Here is a 20,895-nt window from a genome sequence, read left to right as displayed (position 1 = left end):
ATAAATAAGAAAAAGGCAAGGTAAAACACTTTTCTAACTATGGGTATTCACTAATAAGATCTTCAAGGCAAGGGCTGCTTTTTGATGACTTCTAAATCCTAACCCCAAAGTGGAATTTCAAATTTGAATGCTAATGGTCTTGCACACTAATAAGTAATGAATGCTCAGTGCTGTGCCAACTTGGAGAATAGCATTCATATGCTCAGGAATCATTTGTGTTCAAAAGCTGTGCAAATCAAAATCATTCCAGATGAATTATCTGACACTGAAGAATCAAAGGATTCTGAGTCCTTAAGTATGTTTGGAACACTAAACAACAGATTTTTTTTTATATAGCATATATAATTTTGTTGAAACATTTTATCTAAAAGGAGAGATACAACAAAAGATCAGAAGAAAGTGAGGTATTCAACAAAACAAGTAAGGCCTTAGAAGACACTGCTTCTGAGTCTGCAGAAAGAGTTGAAATGTGTAATAATTTCAGGTAAGGAAGCTGAGAGCAAAGGAGTGTTCTCAGAAAAGGCATCACCTTCAAGGCAAGGGGAGCATTCAAAATGAATCCCTGTAATTCAGACCAGGAAAGGGAAACCAGGGTGCAAACCGCAGTAGGATACAGACTGGGGCTGAAGCACACATTACACACATTTCAAGGCTACAGTCACAAGGGCAGGAAAGAAGATTAGGCTTAAATTCAAAGGCTAGCATGAATATGTTCCTGTTGTTGACTAAGATAAGGAAGGATATGAGGACACTGGTAGGAACCAACATAAATAACAGGCTGGATGCAAAGGGCCCCTTTTCAAAGCATGAGATCCTCTACTAGTAACAGGAAGATGCTCATGAAGAGTGAACCCAAAACAACTCAAGTGTGTACTAATGAGTTTTCATAAAGCACTACAGTTATATGGGCTTTGGGGGAAGCTTAGTGCCTGGCAGACCACCAATTAACAGACAGCTGACAGTTTGCAGTCAACAATCCACTCAACACCTTCAGTCCTAACACTATGATTGACAAGGTCCCCTCAAACAGAAAGGTATAAGAGGAAGGCAGAGATTCGCCAGCCACCTAGCAATCCTGATAGGCTTCATGTTAACTGTGTAAAATGTTATGTATAGAGAAATGAAGTACTCTGTGTGTTGGTACTTACCAAGGTGTCAAAAAAAAAAAAAAAAAAAAAAAAAAGGAGAAAAAAAATCAAAAACCAAACAAAACCCTTCAAAGTGTCATAAGCATTTTTTTTTGTAAACTTAACAGCAGGGTGCTTTAATCCATTACAAATTTGGGACTTAGGGAGTGAATGATCTCCAGCAGGACCCACATGTTGGAAGGAAAGAACTAACCCAAGGTGTCACTGACCTCTATACATGTTCCATGGCACATGCCTCCCCGACACCTTTAAATGTCTAGCTGCATAAATTTCAAGTAGGTAAGAAACAGTTCAATTGTAGCCCTTCTGAACCTTGAATCCCTTTTAGAAAAACCTGAGCTTCTCCACCTCAGTTTGCTCTTTTTGTAATGCTATACCTCACAAAACACTGTGAAGACTAAGTGAGACTTGGTGTATCTACGTAGAAGTCAGGGTCTAAAGAAAAGCTACTGCTCAACCATTGATATGTGTTTGACGATTCCATCTGCTGATGCTGTTAGCAAAAATAAGGCTTCATGAAACTACACTGTACCCTCCATGAACAAGGAAGTTGGCCACATAGCTTCGGTTCAAAAGCAAAGATGTTTCTAAAATATAACCCTCATTTCCGGGGGAGCTGGATCAGTAGCTCTAAATAGACCAACACAGCACCTTATAGTAGAAGAGAAGGACAGCAGCAAAACCTGAGCTCTCATGTAAGCAGGATGACTTAAAGCACTGTCAAAGGAACGGCTGTTCTTCACAGAGGCTACAAGATCTAGAAATTTTCCCGTCTTGGTCTACATGGTTTGTGGCAGCAATCTGGAACAGATGTTGCCTCTTAGCTAGTGTAACAAAGCTCCCAGGGAACAGAAGAATAAGCTTAAAGAGTAATATCTAGATGACTCAGTTGCAACTACAGTAATAACTTAGGAGAAATGGTGTGAATCGGTCAAAGATATGTTGAAGGAATTTGACTACATAGCTTTTAATTGCTTCAGTTCAAAAGCAAACACATTTCTAAACTATTTCAGATAAACTGACTACAAATTAACAGAAACTGGTCATGATTTTTATTTTGGGAGCAGAAATAGATTTCAATTTACTCCCAACTTGAAAGTGTTCTAGATGCCACACATTTAAAAGTAGTTTTTGCAAATTAGATTTATATAGTAGAGAATCAGGAGCCAGGCAACCTAGAGCAGCACACTAGCTCCTTGCTGGGTATATAATGATGGCTCAGTCAGACTTCTTTATGACTCACTCTTATCTCTAAAATGGGCATTTAAGTATTTATGCTACATCTGGATGTGGCAATGTTTAAATAAGTGAAGATGGAACCTGGCAAATGTTGACTACAAATGCTTTAGTTGTCAAAGTATGGCATCCACTGATCACCTGGTTCCAAACGTTTACCAGTGTCAATGAGGCATTGTATTGGGCACACATGGGTGAATGAGACAGACAGGAATCTTAGGAGAGGAACGGAAGCCTGGAAAAGATGAGTGGCAGGGGTTGAGCGCAACAGTGCACCTAACTAAGAACAGAAGGGGCAGTATTTCAGGCGCTGAGTATGGAAGGAAAGCACTCCATGGAAACCCACTAGCTCAGCAGTGGGTCTGCACACAGGACCTGGTACTTACAAAATAAACCTTCACCAGAATAGATCAATGTAAGTAAACAAAAAGCCATAGCAACATCATTCTGGAATCCAAGTCTACCTTTCTCAAAGTGAAAACATTTTACAGTTTACTTCCACTAAGCGAGGTGCCTCATGAGTCATTAGGTAATTTTAAACAATGTATCACACAGAAAGTAACACACACACAAAGACAGACTAAGTACATATGCAATAATAAAGACAAATTAATTTTGTGAAGATAACAGAACAAGAAGTGTTAGTAAGTGTGCATGTTGTTGCGTGTTGTTTTCCTTTTAAATGACGGAGTTTCATTAAAAGCTCATCAAGCCATTTGTAAGCTATTCTAACCAGCCAACAAAGTTAGTAAAGTTTTCCTGAGATTAAAAAGCAGCTCTTTAAACCCAATCGCCTCTTTCTTTACACTGAAAAACTTTTTAATCCGCACAAACATGTGGTGAAATATAGAAATGACTTCCCCATTTATTAAGAATAACAATTTTTTCCTTGCTGCAAGGCATCCTTGTCTCCCAAGGGAGGCAACAATACCTTCTCACTTTAATATGCGTGTGGTTTTTTTTCCCCCATCTAATCAGCTAATACTTTTCAAAAGATCTTTTTAATACCTAAATGAAAGGATTCTACCTCAAAGACCTGACCTCCCTATTAAAGTGTCTGAAGCGAACGGTAGGAATGTAAAACCTACTCAAAGGGAAATCGCAGGGAGCTTATTGTACAATGCATTAAAAAAGGAGGGAAAAAAAGCTTCCCAGGAGCTGCATGGAATTTGGTAAAATTATACCACAAAAATACAAATTGATCTTAAGCATAAAGAAGCAAATTCATAGCCAAAAACGTATTATAGATGTGCTCTGTAATCAGTCAGGAGGGAGCCTTTATGAAAATCATCAGAATTTGTCACTTTTTCAATCAAAATTTCTGATTACAGTTTCATGTTAAAAAAAGGCCCCAAAGAGAACAAACTACATATTTTTCAACAGATCTAAAATTTGAAAAACTTAAAGCTAACATACAACACCAGAAAAGGTAGCTTTTATTGCAAAAAAAATGAGAAGAGAATTAAACAACACAGTAAAAGAAAGAACAGGCAAGAAAGTGTTCCATGGACACTTTTCAGAGAAAAACTGAAAAAAACTTATCATACCATGAATGTGGTTCTGAAGTTGTTCAGGTCGTTGAAAAAGTCCTCCACAGAGACCTTCTTCATGTCAACAGCATAGTAGCCCATTGCACTCTGGTATAATTGTGTCATGTTGTCTAGGAGCTCTGAGAGGTCTTCATACTGCTCTTTTGCGTTGATAACAAAGCTGTACATATTTTAGTTAAGGATTTTTGAAAGTTACAGAGTGATGTTCTATAAGGCAAAATGAACACATTTCCAGCTCCATATTTAATCTACTTTTTAGTTACCATTAACACATCTCCAAAACTCAGCAAGGCTGTCAGAGATTCCTGTCAGAATCTATGGTATAAAACAAAGAAGCTGTAATTGAATTTCAAGTTAACTTTGGCAAGTACCCAAATAAATGTTTATATATTGAGTATTTGTCCTTCATAGTTCAAGATTTTTTTTCTGATCTACAATAATAGTAATCTATACCTTGTGAAATGACTCCAGTTCAGCAGTAAAGACTGAGCAAATAGAATATACTGAAAAAAGAAAAGTGAATTGAACAACTTAAGGTCAATGCATAGTTCCTGTGGGTTGTAGAAAAGCCTTCATCTCTCTGCCTTGACTCTCGTAACTGTAAAATTGAAAGTATAATGTCACCTCTGTCACACAATTATTGTGAGCAGGGAATCAATTTTATCAACTTGCCAAGAAAGGTGATCAGGTAGTTGGGAATATATATATTCCCTTAAGATTCTGAAAGCAAGATGGTTTTAAAAGTTTATAATAATTTAATTATATAGGCAAATTGATGCTTTAAATTCTTTTCTGAAAAAATTCTATAAAATTTCTACATATTACATGATTAAAATTTATCTTTGCACACATAAAATACACAAGACAAAGGTGGATAGAGAAATATGGAACTTTTCTCACACTAATTTCTGATAATATAAATCAGACCATTCTAAAAGTCATTATGGTAATATGAGGATGGTGAGTCACTGGCATTAAAAGATATTTTCTAAACAGACCACAGACTACCCTTTATTTCATTAATAATACAACACAAAACAGAACCTGCTGATTTAAAATCCCCATAGCATGTCTTGTAGAAAGACTCATAGAACAGCATTAAGACTGCCCAGACAGTTCTAACAATGGCTTATTTTTAAGGTTGCTGGGGATGGCTTCCTTCCTCCAAAGGTGTCTGTGAAAAGTCGGGGAAAATTTACACAAAAAGGCACATGTGCATGTACTTCAACACACAATTTAAGAGGAAATGCTTGGCTGAGGCGTGATTCCATACTTCTCCTTTTCGGGCCCCATAACTGCTTATAAAGTTTTGAGTTTTAACAAAAAGCACTGCACAAATATTACTAATTTTCTCCCAACACATGGGAAAACGCACAATGTCAAGAATCCATTTGTTAAACCACTTAAAACAAAGCAATGCCACTTTGTAGATTTTGAAGTTAAGAAACTTAAGAAAACATCCAGTGTGCATCAGCATATACTTAGAACAGTGCACTTATCTCGAAAGATGGGATGGAAAAGATGGAAAAGAACCAGATGTACAGAAATGACATGGTTTTGTCCTCACAGCTAGGGGGTTTTTAAGTTAATTTTCTCATCATTATTATGTATAACATAATTTACTCCAAAAGGAAATGAAGTGGAGCTTTGAATAACGGGAATTACCCAAAATAACAGGAAATCCAGACATGATTAAACTAAGACAATTTTGGAAATAACCAAATCAATTCTTACCCTCTAAAGGAAGGCTGAGTGACAGAGTGGGACAGCTGGTTACATGGATAAAGCATACTATTTTAGTGTTGAGGGTCTACTCTTTTAAGGTACAGTGAAAGAAAAAGTAATATCTTCTAAAAGAAAAACCCAAACTAGATGTCCTTGGGCCAACACTTAAACCCAACTAGGACAAAATGTCAAAGCCTAGAATCCTGGCTTCCATCTATAATCTCAGCACTTGATGGGCTGAGGCAGGATTACTGCTGTGGATTTGAGGCCAGCCTGGATTTCAGTGTGAATTTCTGTTTCCAAAAAAAAAAAAAAAAAAAATCATTATTAGATACCCTGCATCATATTTACCAGCATCACGTTCTACAAAGGTTCAGAAAAACATAGGAGAAATGCAGCAACATAAGCTGTGGATAAAAATCAATGCAAAATCACTGACATTCACATATTACATCTACCTCATGTTTAGAGAATTCTATTTTTCCATTGTCTTTATGAAAACAAAGGAGAATTGCTCAAATGTTTCAGCCTGAATCACTGTAATTGAGCTATATGGGAGATACATGAGATGCAGATATCTGTTCAAATTATCTAAAAACAAGAAATTAGTACTAGGCAGCCAAAGGACAACTTGGTATATGGTCATTGTCGACCAATACTGTGACTGCTAAACTTCCTCTATATATGGAGTCACATTATTTCATAGACAAATATTATATTGCCATCATTAGAAACACACTGCTACCAAGAACTGGGGAATACCTCAAATGAATAAAGGGCTTGCTGTGCAAGTATGAGGACTTAAGGGGGATCTCCAGATTCATGTACAAAGTCAGGTGCAGGGACATAGATCTCAAATCCCAGAACTAGGAGATGGAAACAGGTATGTACCTGTAGCTCACAGGCTAGCTAACCAACCTTAGCCATATGGGGAAGTTGTATGTTTAGCAAAGACCCTGCCTCAAAAGCATAAGCTAGAGACTGACTGAGAAGATGCCAGAAATCAACTTCTAGCTTCCATGTGCACAAAGTTCTTCTTGTAAGCAAAAGTGTGCACTTTGTGTGTCTGTGTATCATGCACACAAACACACACACACACACACACACACACACACACACACACGTATAGAGATCTATAATCATCCCATTAACACAATGTTCAACGACCAGCTTCACTGAGACCTATGTATCTAGTTTCTTTGAGAAACCCTCTTTAGAACCCAGGATCTAGCCAAACATTCATTTCAGGAAATATTTATAAGTTCACTGCACCTCTAGTTCCTAAATAAAACTGTATGTAACAAGATAGGCTAAGGTTCTGTGGTCATGAAACATACATGATGTAATGTGGAAATGAAAACAGACCTCTAATAAAAAAATGCAAAAACTTCCCTGTAGCACAAAAAATAAGGCCCAGAGACAAACACTGGGATTCAAGATTCAAGCTGAAGATCTGAAAAACAAAGCAGCAGGTCACTAGTTCTCACTCTACCTCAGACTGAAATGTGATCCTGGCTACACCAAACATAAGACTATAACCTCTCCTCAGCATGGGTGCAGAATCCTGAGACTTCAATGTCTTGCTATCCTCAATGTGGCTGGAGAATGAATGCCTGGTATGACTACTTGAAGATCCTGCACCTATTTTTTATGTCCCTCTAGTGCTGGGATTAAAGGCATGTGATCCCAGATGCTGGGATCATCTTTGTATGAGCTGTTTCTCTTTAGAACTGGATCAATCTTGTGTGGATCCTTTTATCTCTTAACACTGCATCCTAGGATTAAGGGTGTGTTATGACCACTGCCTGAGCTTTATCACTTGAGGCTGACTTTGCTTTCTGAATCCTCAGACAAGTTTTACTAAATCATAAATAATATATTACCACACTTCCCATAATAATGAACATGAAACAAATGAAAGTTTCTTTTGTTAACATTGAGACGGAGGATAACTGAGGTGACAAGCAAGGAAATACTGGCTAACAAGAGGCTGGTTGAAAGAACCAGGTCATTATACGTGAGAGCAGAGAGCACCAACCTGTTGGCCTGTGGAGTAAGGGGAAAGGCCATTGTACACTGGAGAGTTCAAAAAGACCACAGAATGAGTATTTAAGACAAGTCTCTAACAGTCATCGTGAGAAAAGCAAAGATTAAACAAACAAACAAACAAATAAATAGAATAGCGAGATGGTGACCACAAAAGACAAACTCAATGGCCCAAATTTGCCATCTTCAGCTAGTCTACTCTGCAGAGCAATTCTTCTACCCATATTATAGTTTTATTCTTTAATGAAGGTCCCTCATACCCCCCCCAAAGGTTTTCAGATAATTTTCCTACAAAACGCACTTTTCCCAATGTTGAACATGGTAGACATAAGTCACTCGGTGAATTTACTAGTCCCGTTTAAACATCTACTATGTAGTTCCAGAGTAGCCAAGACATTGCTATCTTTCAGAACTACTGAACCATGTAAAGTGAAAATGAAGTTGAATTTTGATGGTGACATTAAAGATAAAGAAATTTGTTTAATAATTTCTGCTAAATAAATAAATATAGAGATGTCTAGTAAATTAATTCTTCTTAGGAGACTAGGAGAAGGAGGTAGGGAGGAGAATGACATGCTCTACGGTTTACTTGTTAGTTTTTTGCAAAGAAGAAGAGGTTGAAGAATTTAAGGGCAAAAGGAACATACCTAATATGGCATGAACACCATTTTCTCACATTTCTTGGTGAAAAACAATGTATGCTTTATACACCTTCCATTCACCAGCAGGTGAGCATACCTTAAATCTGTGTTTTACATTTTGCATATAAATGTTTACTGTGAAGCTTTTCAACTAATTATGGTTCTGGCTAGACTTAGAAACTGTAAAATAATACTATGAGAAGGGTGATGATAAGTGAAGTATCTATACATGCAATTATATGATGTACCTTAGACATTTTTCTGGGAAGATGCAGACACATCAAGTAAGAATGTGCTAGAAGAATAAGAACATTTCTGACAATAGTGAAATCTCATTTTTTTAAAAAAGACACTTCAATTAATACATCATTTAATACTTAATCGAACAATAATTTTTCAAAGTGAATATTTACTTGTAAAGATGAATTTTTAACAAACTAAATAATACACAATATGTTTCCATAATTGGCTGTAGAACTAAGTTCTTGATATGGGCTTCAAGTCATATGCTTTAAACATAACATATAAACAAAGTATTAATAACAAACAGCAGTTAGTATGTTTTTATTCATTGTGCATTTTTGCTTCTAAATCCTTCTATTTTCTGAGATCCAGGGAGCTCAGAATTTGCCATTTTAATAAGATCTGTATAAACGCATTTAATATTCAAAATTTGACTTGTCAGTCCTAATTAAAGTAAACAAAGTCTTACAATGAATGAATTTAATTACTTCAAAACTAGTATGTCTAACTAAGATGAAAAGCAAATGAATGCAGTCTAATCTTGGCAAAGAATATTTATGATTATAAGCTTTGTCAATAGCAAAGTGCACCAACTGTTCATATATCTGAGTTCCAAGAGACACATGAATGCTAATCAGTTCATTAGAGGCTTCTAGGTTGTGATATTTAGCGACAGGATATAGTAGCTCTCCTGTCCATAGAGTGTAATTTTACTCATAATGAAAAACTGTTTCCAGCAAAGCCTCATCCTTCCTGCTTCTGATTTCCTGCTGGCTGCGTTTTATGAGCTCCACACCTTTCAGGAAGTTGACATCATTCAGGACTTGTGTCATGTGAATATGGGTAGGGCTATATCTTCAGACTGTCTGCTGAGCAGGAGTTTACTCTCTGCTTATGAATTCATGCTAGTTTGAGAAACTCAAGCTTCTTAATTAGCCATTACTAGTATATGACCAAAAGCTACATCAGATCAAAATCTTTTCTAAGATACTCTTTTTATATCAATGGAGAACAAAACTGAACAAGTTCAGTTAACAATATTTATGGAAAACAAGAAATAGTCATATGTGCATTTGTTAACCTGTTAAAATGATTGAGAAGCAAATTCAAGAATAATCATAAAGATACAACTACAATATACTTATCTTAAAATAAGTAATTTGTCAGTTGAAAGGGTGGTACAAATCTCTACTTCCTATGGATATTTACTAAAATTTTAGTCTAAAAACAAAAAGGAAATCCTTCCAAATCTAGTAATAGACCAATATCTTTAAAAAGAAGCTGGATAGGTCATAAGATTTGAGAAGAAACAAACACATTATCTTCAACTGATTGCTACTGAGTGCATTTTTATATTTCCTGACAGAGACAGAGAAGGAAGATAAAATTGAACTAATTCACAATTAAGCTGAAAGCACATAAAATAAAGTATATGACAAACCAAATAATAATTTTCTGATTCACTAAATCTCAAGGGAGAAATAGGAGGAGGAAGTCATTTTATTTCAAGTATATCAGTTTAAAATATTACGGAAGTCTATTTATAAGTCCTCATTTTATAACTGGCTTGTCCTTTCATACAGAATTCAGACATCCATATGGGATTTTAATAATGCATTATCACAATATTTCATTACAATGGAAACGATATCCATTACAGATTTCATACTGTGGCCTGCAAAGCAACTCAATATTAGCTTCAGGAAATAAAGAAGTTCATTACTTCAGTTACTAATTAGAGACTAAGCTACAGAGTTACTGGTAACAAAGATAAGTGAATACAAAGCAAGCTGTAAATCAAATTAGACACAAGCATCAGTTATTAATTTACATACATTGTTTTAAATTGCACTCTGAGTTAGGCGAAAGTGCACATAAGCAATAATTGTAACAAGCTCCTATTTTTATTTGGAATGGCAGTCTTTCTAAAGAAAATATTACATTTTGTGGAGTCAGAGTTAATGTCTAATGCATATCAGCACTTGAGCTTGTTAGTCATGCTGGGTTTTTATAGAGTCTACATCTGACTCCAGAAATAGTTCAAAAGTAGCTAATCACATTCCATGACAGTAGACTCAAACTTCCTCAGACTAAGTTTTAATACTCTTTATCAGATGGGATAAGTCAAACAGAAGGAATGGGGGAAAATTCTATTTTTCAAGAAGATGGAAAAAAGATAGAAATCTTTGGTGAATTATTCATGATAAAATACACCTTAGTTAATTTACCTGAAAGATAAAAGTCAAACAGTCAATAATTTGGCACTATGTAATATACTTCAGTTATACAAACACACTTAGAACATTAAAAAAAATGTAAATCCAGCTGACTACAGGCTTATTTAGATATCAAAAGGATATGGACATCTTTATCACAAACTTGTCATGTAAGTCCTCAGGAGGGGGAAAGGTTTCCAAATTCTTCTCAAGCTGTTGAAGCTGCCTTCCCATCTGCTTCAAATTCTTTTCCAGCATTTCTACAGAGACTAAAAGAGAGCATATTAAATGCCTTGAAAGGACAAAATTATAATATATACAAGGTAAAACAATCTAGCAACAAAACATTTGTTAAGAAAAAAAATACCTCATAGCAAGAAAATTAATTCCAAAACATTCAATTTCATCAAATTTAATTTTTAACCTTTTGAATTTTAAATCCAGATATAAAGTAAATCAAACAAGTTCCTACATAAGTCAATGCCACTTAAGAAACAATTTTTTTAAAAGTTAGATAAAGGCAAAGGAAGTCCATCATTTGAAATACTGAACTCAAATACCATTGTTACATTTTCCAAGAAAACTGGGTAATATCTGGGAAGAATGTGGGGAAAGTTTCTCTATTGATCAAACTCTCATAGGAAAGTAAAGACAGAAGAGGATATGTAAGGTGACACAGATGCTCTTTACCAGGAAGTAGGTACTACCTATGTTTAGTATGTCAGTGACTACGTAGTCACTGACAGCCTCCATCTTCGAATTGAATCTGCTCTCACACTATACATGAACAACCCATAGGAAGCAAGAGCACTGAAGCATAGGCAGAATGATTTGACCAGGCAGCAAACAGTAAGCACTAAAAAGTAATTCTCAAATCTCTGCAGAGTCACTCATTTTTACATGACTAAAGGAAAAAGTTAAAGAAGGAAACACAGTGGCCTAAAACAATTTTGGGAATATTTATTTGCTTTAGGTTTAGATACGTTTTAATAGAAAATTCTAATGAATGTGAATTATATAAAAAATGTTTTCCAATTAATAGAATAATTCTAAGCATCCTTTCAATTTTCTAACTTCAAATAAATTATGAGGAATGAGTAAAGCTTTACCGATGAGTGTGACCATGCTCAGTGAGGACCCTAATGGCCCAGAAAAAAAGGAACCTGGTTTAAGAAAAAAGAAACTGCTAGAAAACCACCACCACCAACAACAACAAAACCAACAATTGTGATTTAACCTATTGACATAAAAATGCAACAGAAAAAAAAGAAAGGCAGGCTGATCTCTTGAGTTTGAGGCACTCCTGGTCTAAAAAGCAAGTTACAGGACAACTAGGACTGCTACACAGAGAAATCCTGTCTTGAACCCCCTCCCCCCCCCCCCGCCCCAATGAAGTATTAGAACAAAGTGAAGTTTGTTGTGTTTTTAAATAGCTACATACAAAACAATAGCCACATCAACAGCTTTTAATAAAATCTTAACATATGTTTTTTATGTTAATTAACAACCTAATTGTTACGTTGTTACTGACTCACATGTAACAGTTACCAGAAGAATGATGATAGTATAACCTTTGGCTCACACCATGGTGAAGCCATTCTCGATTTGTTCATATGCATTTTCATAAATGAATAGTTCTCTATTTCTCTGTTTTAAATTTATGGTGTGTATACAATGGAGGCTTTTGAAAATGAGGTAAGGGTTAAGACTATAGCCCTGAAACACAAGAGAATGTATGTATAAGTTTTACATGCCAATTAAAAAAAAAATGGCATAGTAACACAGACAATGGGTTGCATGGGAGCATGGGATACTTCCAATATAAGGGCAGTTAATGTAATAATGATTCTAAATCTGCTTAGCATGATAATGCATTGCTGCAGGATATTTGATTATAGTGTGTGAAGATGTCTCTGTTTTACCTCACCAACTTAAGGCACCTTCTCATTGGTTAAATAAAGATCTGAATGCCCAATAGCAAAGCAGGAGAAGATAGGCGGGACTTCCAGGGAGAGAAAGGAACTCGGAAATAATCTGAGATTTAGCAATTTACTAGACAGAAGTAGGAAGAGGGAAGTAGGGAATACCCTATAAAAGAGAGGTAACAAGCTACATGGCATGACCTAGATTAATATAAATGGGTTAATTAAAAATTTAAGAACTAGTTAACAACAATTCTAAGGTATGGCCAAGACTTCATAATTAATAAGAAGTCTCCAAAACATTGTTTGGGAGCCAGTGGTTCGAAATAAAGACAGGGCACAATAATCTTTTGTCTGTCATCAATGTATCCATAACCAGTGCTTTTATTTGATAAGATCTATAATACTTAATTTACTTTTCTTACTTCCCAGTGCTTATTTTCCTACGTCCTACATTTTTTGTCTGAGATACAGAAAAGATACTTTGTTCTACTCTATTTGATCCCTCTTTTAATGTATAATTAGTATCAGCTTTATAATTTCTCAAGAAATCTCACTAGTGGCTCAGAGTAGTTTTTATACTTTGAAAATGTTATTATGTAAAAATTACAAAAAACAAACAAACAAACAAAAAAAAAACACCAGGAAATATTTTTCATCAATAAGTAAGTGATCAGGAAAGTTTAAAGTCCTGTACCAATTTTGTGCTATGGATTACATTTTGTATGTTTACTAGTACTACCTTCATTGAAGTAATAATCACTGCAGTAGTAGCTATAATATAAACAGTACAAATAGCAATAGTAATCCTTGCTGAGTAGTGATATATGCCTGATTTGTCCTCTTTTCAATTAATACTCACAAGAACATCATAATCTAAGTATCATTGGTGTTATCAATTTACCAAATGAGGAAACTGAGGAGGCTTAATGTGCAATGAAAGCACAAATGACTAAAAAGCCCAATGTTCTTTCTCAAGAAGAAACACTTAGTAATATATTATATTAGGGACAATCTGGTGAAACAACAAATATGAGTCTGGGGATGCTCATAAATTCAAAGACACAAGGGGAATGTTGAAAATGTGTCTAACCTATACCTCAAAACATGCACAGTTGAAGCTTGATAACACATATTTAATGAAATGTGCTTATGTGGTTTTGAAACTTTGTTTATTAAGGGTTTCCAAAGCTTCAATAAGTGTAAATCTTTCTTATCCACCTGTAAAACTTCTAAGCAAGGTATAGAGAAAATGGTTCCCAACGCTAGAAATCAACAGAAATCAACAACTGTGAGTCTGAAGACACTGGGAAAACAAAACCACACCAGAAAAATTCAGAAGGAGACCATAGCTGATGTTCTTGGTAGTGGGCTCACTGGTGCTTAGGTTATTGTTGTTTTCTTGTACCAGATAGTGCTTTTTCAACACCAACTATTTCTTTTTTTACAGCTGGATTTTCCACACAATGCTAGGCTATCACTAACTATAGAAAGTTAGCAGCAAGCTCAGAACAGATGCAATTCCACAAGTCAACCTTCATTTCAGATGCCAATTTCAAGTCCAGGCATTCATGTATATTTCTAAACTGGTTGGAAGTGTTAGGATCTTTCTAGGCCCCTTCGCTGAAGTTCCAGAGTTCATCAGGATGGCGCACGGACTTGGGAAAGTGCATTTCTATTAGTGGTAGTATTGTCAAAATTGACACAACACAGGAACTGCATGAGTAAGGAGAAGCCGACTACAGAGGGCAGGACATCTGGCAAAACTTCCTGCCGTTTGGGCATGCCCACATCCGGGAACACCTGGAGGCTCACAGACAAGGAAGCTCCTTTAGCCTCTTTGCTTTAGTCTTTATTGGAATGTTATTACAAGGCAATGGTAATGAAGCCACTGGCCACTGAAGACTAATTCAAGCTCCACAGCCTCTCCTTTGTCTCCCTGGAGGACTAGAAGGGGATGTTAAAGTACTCATTCTCTACTCACATTTTTTATACATCAGAACATGACTCCCCACTAAATAGCAGGCTTCTCTAACCAGTACAGTACATTGGGAATTGCTTTCTTGTGATGTGAGGCAACTTCTCTTATGCTCTATTTCAACATCAATGAAAACAGAATTTCTTACCTCAAATTGTTACCTCACTGACATTTCATAAGAGATCAAACCTTCTAACATAGGATGATGCCTTCTTTATATTATGTTTTTCTTATTTGTAGAAGTGAATAACAAATTAGACATCTTGAAGTTTGAGATAAGTGATGCCAACATTTAAGAAACAGTATGAAAGCCCATGGAGGTCACCAATACAACTACATTGAGGGTCACCATAACATTGAGGCATCAGTCTAATGAAAGAAACTGTGTTCCAGAGCCAAACATTAGAGGTGCATGCAGGCACATTTGAGGCCAACAGCAAGAGAAGCAAACTACCATTTGAAATGATGCTTGTACAGCTACTCTACAGACAGGAATCCTACTAAGCCATGTCTTCTGCTTCATTAGTACTCTTTGATTGCATTACTTGTACATTGTGGTTGAGTGAATTTAAATGTAATTGACCAACCTCTCACTGGTAGCTTTTAAGTAAGGACCAAAAGACATTTGGAAGAGAAAAAGGAGTGAGTGAATTCCAGGCTAATAACATACAATCTAATAGTTGGAGCTATGCAATGGGTCACAAAAAAGAGTAATTTAAGAATCCCCCTGATGCTTTTTTTTTTCTTTTTAATAGCGATTACTACATTTCTATAAATAGTTTCTTTGTTCATCTTTAAATAAAATTTTACCCTTAAGTATCAATGATTGTTTTTTGAGCAATTTCAAATAGATAGGGAAGTTTTCAACTGTACACTTTCAAGAAGGTTACTTTAAAGGTATGTGTGTGTGACCTAGAGAACAGAACGGAATACTGTCTGCAAGACAAGGGCTCAATCTCACAAGAGGACACGTGTTTTACATGCCAGTTTTAGGGCTTAGCTAAGCAGTCGAAAGCTTGGCTAGCAAACCTAAGGCACTGGTTTCGTTATCAGGTTAATTTGGGGGAAAGAATACCAGTTTCAATTCCAAACAGCTACCAATACTGAATTTGCTATATATTTAAGGAGTCCTAGAAGTTCCTCCCTATCCCTTACGTTTCATCTATGTCACATCTTTTGACTATGAAACGAATAGTTTACACTTAGTTACAACAAACAAAATAAAAACAGCACTGTTATCAAAACTGGCTAAAATACTGTAAGGCTCTCTGATTTGTCTATTTTAGTGATGATTCAATCAGATAGGCCTTCTTTCAATTACCCGAGGCATACTGCTCTCAACCAGCTCATCTATAGTGGAATGGTAAAAGGACCACTACAAGTTGTTTCCTGTACACGAAGCTGCTAGTGTTGAACATTCCCTCTCTATAATATTCAGCTGTATACCACAGACATCCCACTCCCGTGTTCAGAGAACACAATCCCTTGAGTACTCACCTTGACAATTCCTTAATGACTATCCTGATCTTAAGGCAAAACCCCTCCCCCACCCCCTAACTGCCTACTGCTTATCTCCAACACATCATCACAATATGCATACAGATTTCCACACTAATAATAATTCCCAGATGTCTGTGGTTACATAACATTTGAATGACTAATCTAGGACCAACCAACAACCTGGCTGGATTAACATCTTATAAAGTATTCTCAAATACAACATCTTATAGTACTGTTGTTCTGATTACTCCTCATCTATCACACACCCGATTCTACAAGTGACACGCATTTACCTGTGGACCATTCCATTCCTTTATTACTGTTATCTCAGACCTTATAACAAGAGTCAAAATACCCACCAAACTTCCTGGAATGTGTGCTTTCTATCATTAGAACCATAAACCATCTCAAACTTTGCCTTTGATGTACTCTATCACAGTTACGGTTTTATGTAGCTTTGTTACTGAATGGCTGGGAGGTCAGTAAAAGAGGATTCTATATCATGCACCTCACAGGTGGTTGAGTCTGGCCTCTGCAATTGCAAAATGCAACTAAGCCTCATTTATGTGACTGAATGTTTCAACAGTTCTTCTAATTATTATTTTATTAACATTTTATTCTTTTATCCAAAAAGAGGACTCAATATTCCATTTATTTCTGAATCTTCAGTAACATAAAATATTGGCAAGTATTCAAATGTTTTTGGAGAAGTATACTTTTAATTTATCTTCAGCACTTTCTACTATAGTTATTCTAAATAAAATGTGAAAACAATGTATTTAATATCTGGGACATTAACATCTATCACACATGCATTTCATCAAGAGTATTGTCACTATGAGAAATATCCATCAGCAGTGATGGGAGAAGCTTAGAATAATTCTTAAATAACAACTATAAACATTCGAACTTAAAAGTTTTCCAAAATATAGTTTGGATAACGAGAAAAATTCATAATTACTTATATTTGAGTAATCTTTGCAATGGGAAATGATCCATTATGAATACCCCTAGGCTTTATTATTTTTTATGAAATAATGTCAATTCATTCTTATACACCATGAAATAACAAAAGAAAATTAATCGTCTTATAAAAAGTCGTTTCACATCATGTTGCCAGAAAAGGGCCTATATTTGTTGAGGGTCATGGAAATTGAATGGTGATAATCAAAATTTTAAAAGCCACATCAGGAAATGGGAAGCACACGTTTCTGTTACAGTTCCTCACTTGCATGTGGAGAATGAACCAGTCTTTTCTGCAAGAATGATGTGGATCTGGATCTTAAAGGGAGGAAAGAGTTTGTGACTCAGAACTGTAATGTTGGACAAAATGAACTTACAGGAAATCATGTGTAATGTAAGAACTTGAGAAATCTTTTATATCAACAGAGATATCGACAAACAAAGTAAAAATTAAATTCAAGAACTACATAGATGATTCTATCAATAGTCATCACGATGTCTCACGGTAAATAAGAGTTTTGTGTACATATACAGGAAGTGATGATACTGCTTTTCAATGTGCCACAGGATAAATGTTAAGCACAAATGGCCCAGGCAGGAAAGCAGGGAAGCTAAATACAGATCTTCACCTCTTCCTCCTATCTTCCTCAAGTGGATCACACATACCTACTAATCAAACCTTCCTTCCCACTGGTCCATTTTTGGAGGGAGTGCAAATTTGTTCAGCTGCTAAGGAAATCAGTGTGGCAATTCCTCAGTAAGATGGAATAGACCTACCTCAAGATCCAGCTATACCTCTCCTGGGTATAAATCAAAAGAATGATTTATCCTACAACAGAAACACTTGGTCAACCATGTTCATTGTTGTAGGTATCAACCTACATGTCCCTCAACCCAAGAATGGATAAAGAAAAATGTGGTACATTTACACAACAGAGTCTTACTCAGCTGTTAAAAACAAACAAACAAACAAATAAATAAATAAAACGATAAAATAAGTAGCTCAATGGATGGAACTAGAAAAAAGTCAACCCAACATAGGTAACTCAGGGCCAGGAAGAGAAATATGGTATGTAATATTGTATATGTGGACATGAGATGTTAAGTCAATGATAACCAAGCTAAAATCTGAAGAAACATAGCAGTTAGTTAAAAAGTAAGACACTGGGTGAGTAGGGGCATACAGAGCTTCTTAAAGGGAAATAGAGTAGATAGCTATGGGTGAATGGGGAGGGGATATAGGGGAAAGTTGTAGGGGGATGATCAAGTGGAATGAGGGGAAGGGGAAGGAGAGAAGAGGAGAAGACAAAAGGAGGACGAAGGAGGGAATAAGGGGAGAGACATTAAAAATAAAGGACCATTTGGAGGGTACTATGAAAAGCTAGTTCAGTAGAAACTTACTAAATATTATATATATGTAACGAGTACTGTTTTTTCTGCCTGCCGCCGCTGGTCTTGTCCTGCTGCCGCGCCAGCCCCAATTAACACACAGAGACTCTATATTTGATATAATCCTGTTGGCCTGTTACTAGTTTCTTATCGGCTAGCTCTATCTTAATTATTAACCCATTTCTATGTATTTCCATGTGGTCTTACTGAGAGCAATGGCGGTTCTATTCTCTCCAGACTCTCTATCTTGACCCCTTCTATTTACTTCCTATTTCCTCCTTGTCTCCTAGTCCCTCCTATCTAGCTTTCCTACTGGCCAACAGTGCTTTATTCATTAACCAGTATGAGAAACATATACAGAATGACATCTCCCATCATATATACATAAATGAAGGAAATCTAAATGAAATCTTCATATAAGGCGTGAGTGTCCTAAGTGGCCATGTTCTATAAGCAAATGAAGATCCCAGCACCTGGATTGAATTGTTGACCAAAGGAGTCCCATGAGAACCCCAACACAACCCAAGACTACAGGTTGCTCACCACAAAAGGGCGGTAATGTCCCATTGCTGAAGACAACATCCATACAACTCATGAAACATTGAAATGTCAAGCTGGTGAATACAGTGTTCTCCCTTTATATGAGAGTGCCTTTGGTGCAGCAAGGTACTCTGCACACTGCCCCAAAAGAGAAACAAAATCACCGACCCAGCCACAAACCATTTGATATAGAATGGTGTATTGCTTGCAAGATGATAGTACAAAGGTAGCACAAAGCTTGTATGAGTAAGTAACCAGTATCTGATTTAAGATCCACAACATGGAACTCAAGCCTGACACTGCTTTGGTTACCAAAACCCTGAGACTAGACAGCCCAAAGACATTCTTATTTTTTTTTTTTTTTAAGTAGCAATAAAATGACTTCTAGTGACATTCTGCTATAGCCAAGTGTTGCACATATGTCATCTCCTTTCGGTGCTTTATCTTCTACACTTATACCTAAAATAGACATGTCAATTCAGCAACGAATTTTGTGCTCGTAGATCTCTAGGACCCAATGTGGGCCTGTGACAAAAGTTGTTTGTCAAATGGTGGTATACTCCTCCTAATTTTCCTTTACAGAGGCTCTCCAGAAAGCCTTGTCCTTCCTAAGACAAGGATCTAGTACAGTGTGTACTGGGAAGTGAGTGTTCATTCCTTAGAGGTCCAAACGTCAGAAGGATTGCTAAGCACTAATTCATTTATTCAATAAGTGTACAGAACTGTGAACACTATTTGCTGAAAACTTGTTATTACACTCATATTTATAGACATATTTATAGAAGAAATATTCCTGACTACTGACTGATCAATTTAAATGTATAATAAGAATGAACCCTTCTGAGAGGAGAGAGGAAGGTTACATATATATCACTTTCCTACATGTGTCAGGTTATTCATGCATTCTTCAGTCTCACAAATGAATATGAGTCAACATAATTTCTGATGCTTCTATAGTATGTGGCTGTTATCATACATTAACTCATATTTTAGGGCACACCTTAGTAACTCTAGGTTGACAAATTTGCTTTGAATGTAACCTATAATAACAGTTTACTAGACATAACTAAAACTTTAAAAAATTTTTCTTTATGAGTGAAGAGTTGCTGGGGCTCATTTGTTTTTTGAAAGGTTATTTAGTGGTATAACTGTTTTTAGAAAAACTGATTTCGGGTCAAACTTCAAAATGTAAATTAGAATATTTTTCAGGTTATAGCAGGAATAAATTCGGAATCTACTTTACAGGTTCAATACAGGAATGGATGGCTCTCTGCTTATTAAATTTAGGACTAGCATAAATGCTGTATGTAGGTTGCTTTCAACTGTATAAAAGTTCACACACACACACCCTATAAAATCTTTGGTTATATATTATCAGGCAACCCAGTGGAAATTTCTTAAAATAAATGTGACCATACAAATTAAAACTCTGTATTATCCACACAGATTTGTGTTTACTAGCATATCAATGCCTGCAAAGCCAGATGTGTGTACCAGATATTTTGCCTGAAAGATAAAAGCATCAACTGTGATGAGCACAGAACATTTAAATAGTTAATTAGGTTCTGTACGAGTTTTATAAGTAGTTATACCCTGTTATCTTGGTTGTATAAGTAAGCATCAAGGGGCTCAAACACAAGAAGCTACTTGAATTAGGTCAGTTTTGAAGAGGAAACAAAATGATACCAATGCGTTGAAACATTGGCCCTTGGCTGATGGTGTTACTGAGAGGCAAGTGCATCATGAGAGTACTAGTCTTGTTGACAGATTAAACCACTGAAATGTTCATGGATCAATG

At 36.0% G+C, this 20,895-nt stretch overlaps 1 protein-coding gene across 1 annotated transcript in view; it reads right to left on the bottom strand.

Moving 5' to 3' along the window:
• Positions 1–20,895, bottom strand: part of Diaph3 (diaphanous related formin 3) — a 435,882-nt gene that overhangs the window by 160,648 nt on the left and 254,339 nt on the right. Inside the window, exons 23-24 of the mRNA XM_051195312.1 lie at positions 10,951–11,074; positions 3,932–4,097 (exon numbers count right to left, since the gene is read on the bottom strand). Of these exons, the coding sequence (XP_051051269.1) occupies positions 3,932–4,097; positions 10,951–11,074 (290 nt within the window). The remainder of the gene's footprint in view (positions 1–3,931; positions 4,098–10,950; positions 11,075–20,895) is intronic.

The sequence above is a fragment of the Phodopus roborovskii genome, unplaced genomic scaffold (genome assembly GCF_943737965.1).
Source record: "Phodopus roborovskii unplaced genomic scaffold, PHOROB, whole genome shotgun sequence".
Taxonomy (NCBI): Eukaryota; Metazoa; Chordata; class Mammalia; order Rodentia; family Cricetidae; genus Phodopus; species Phodopus roborovskii.
The sequence above is the reverse complement of the archived record's forward strand: the minus strand, read 5'-3'. Positions and strand labels throughout refer to the sequence as shown.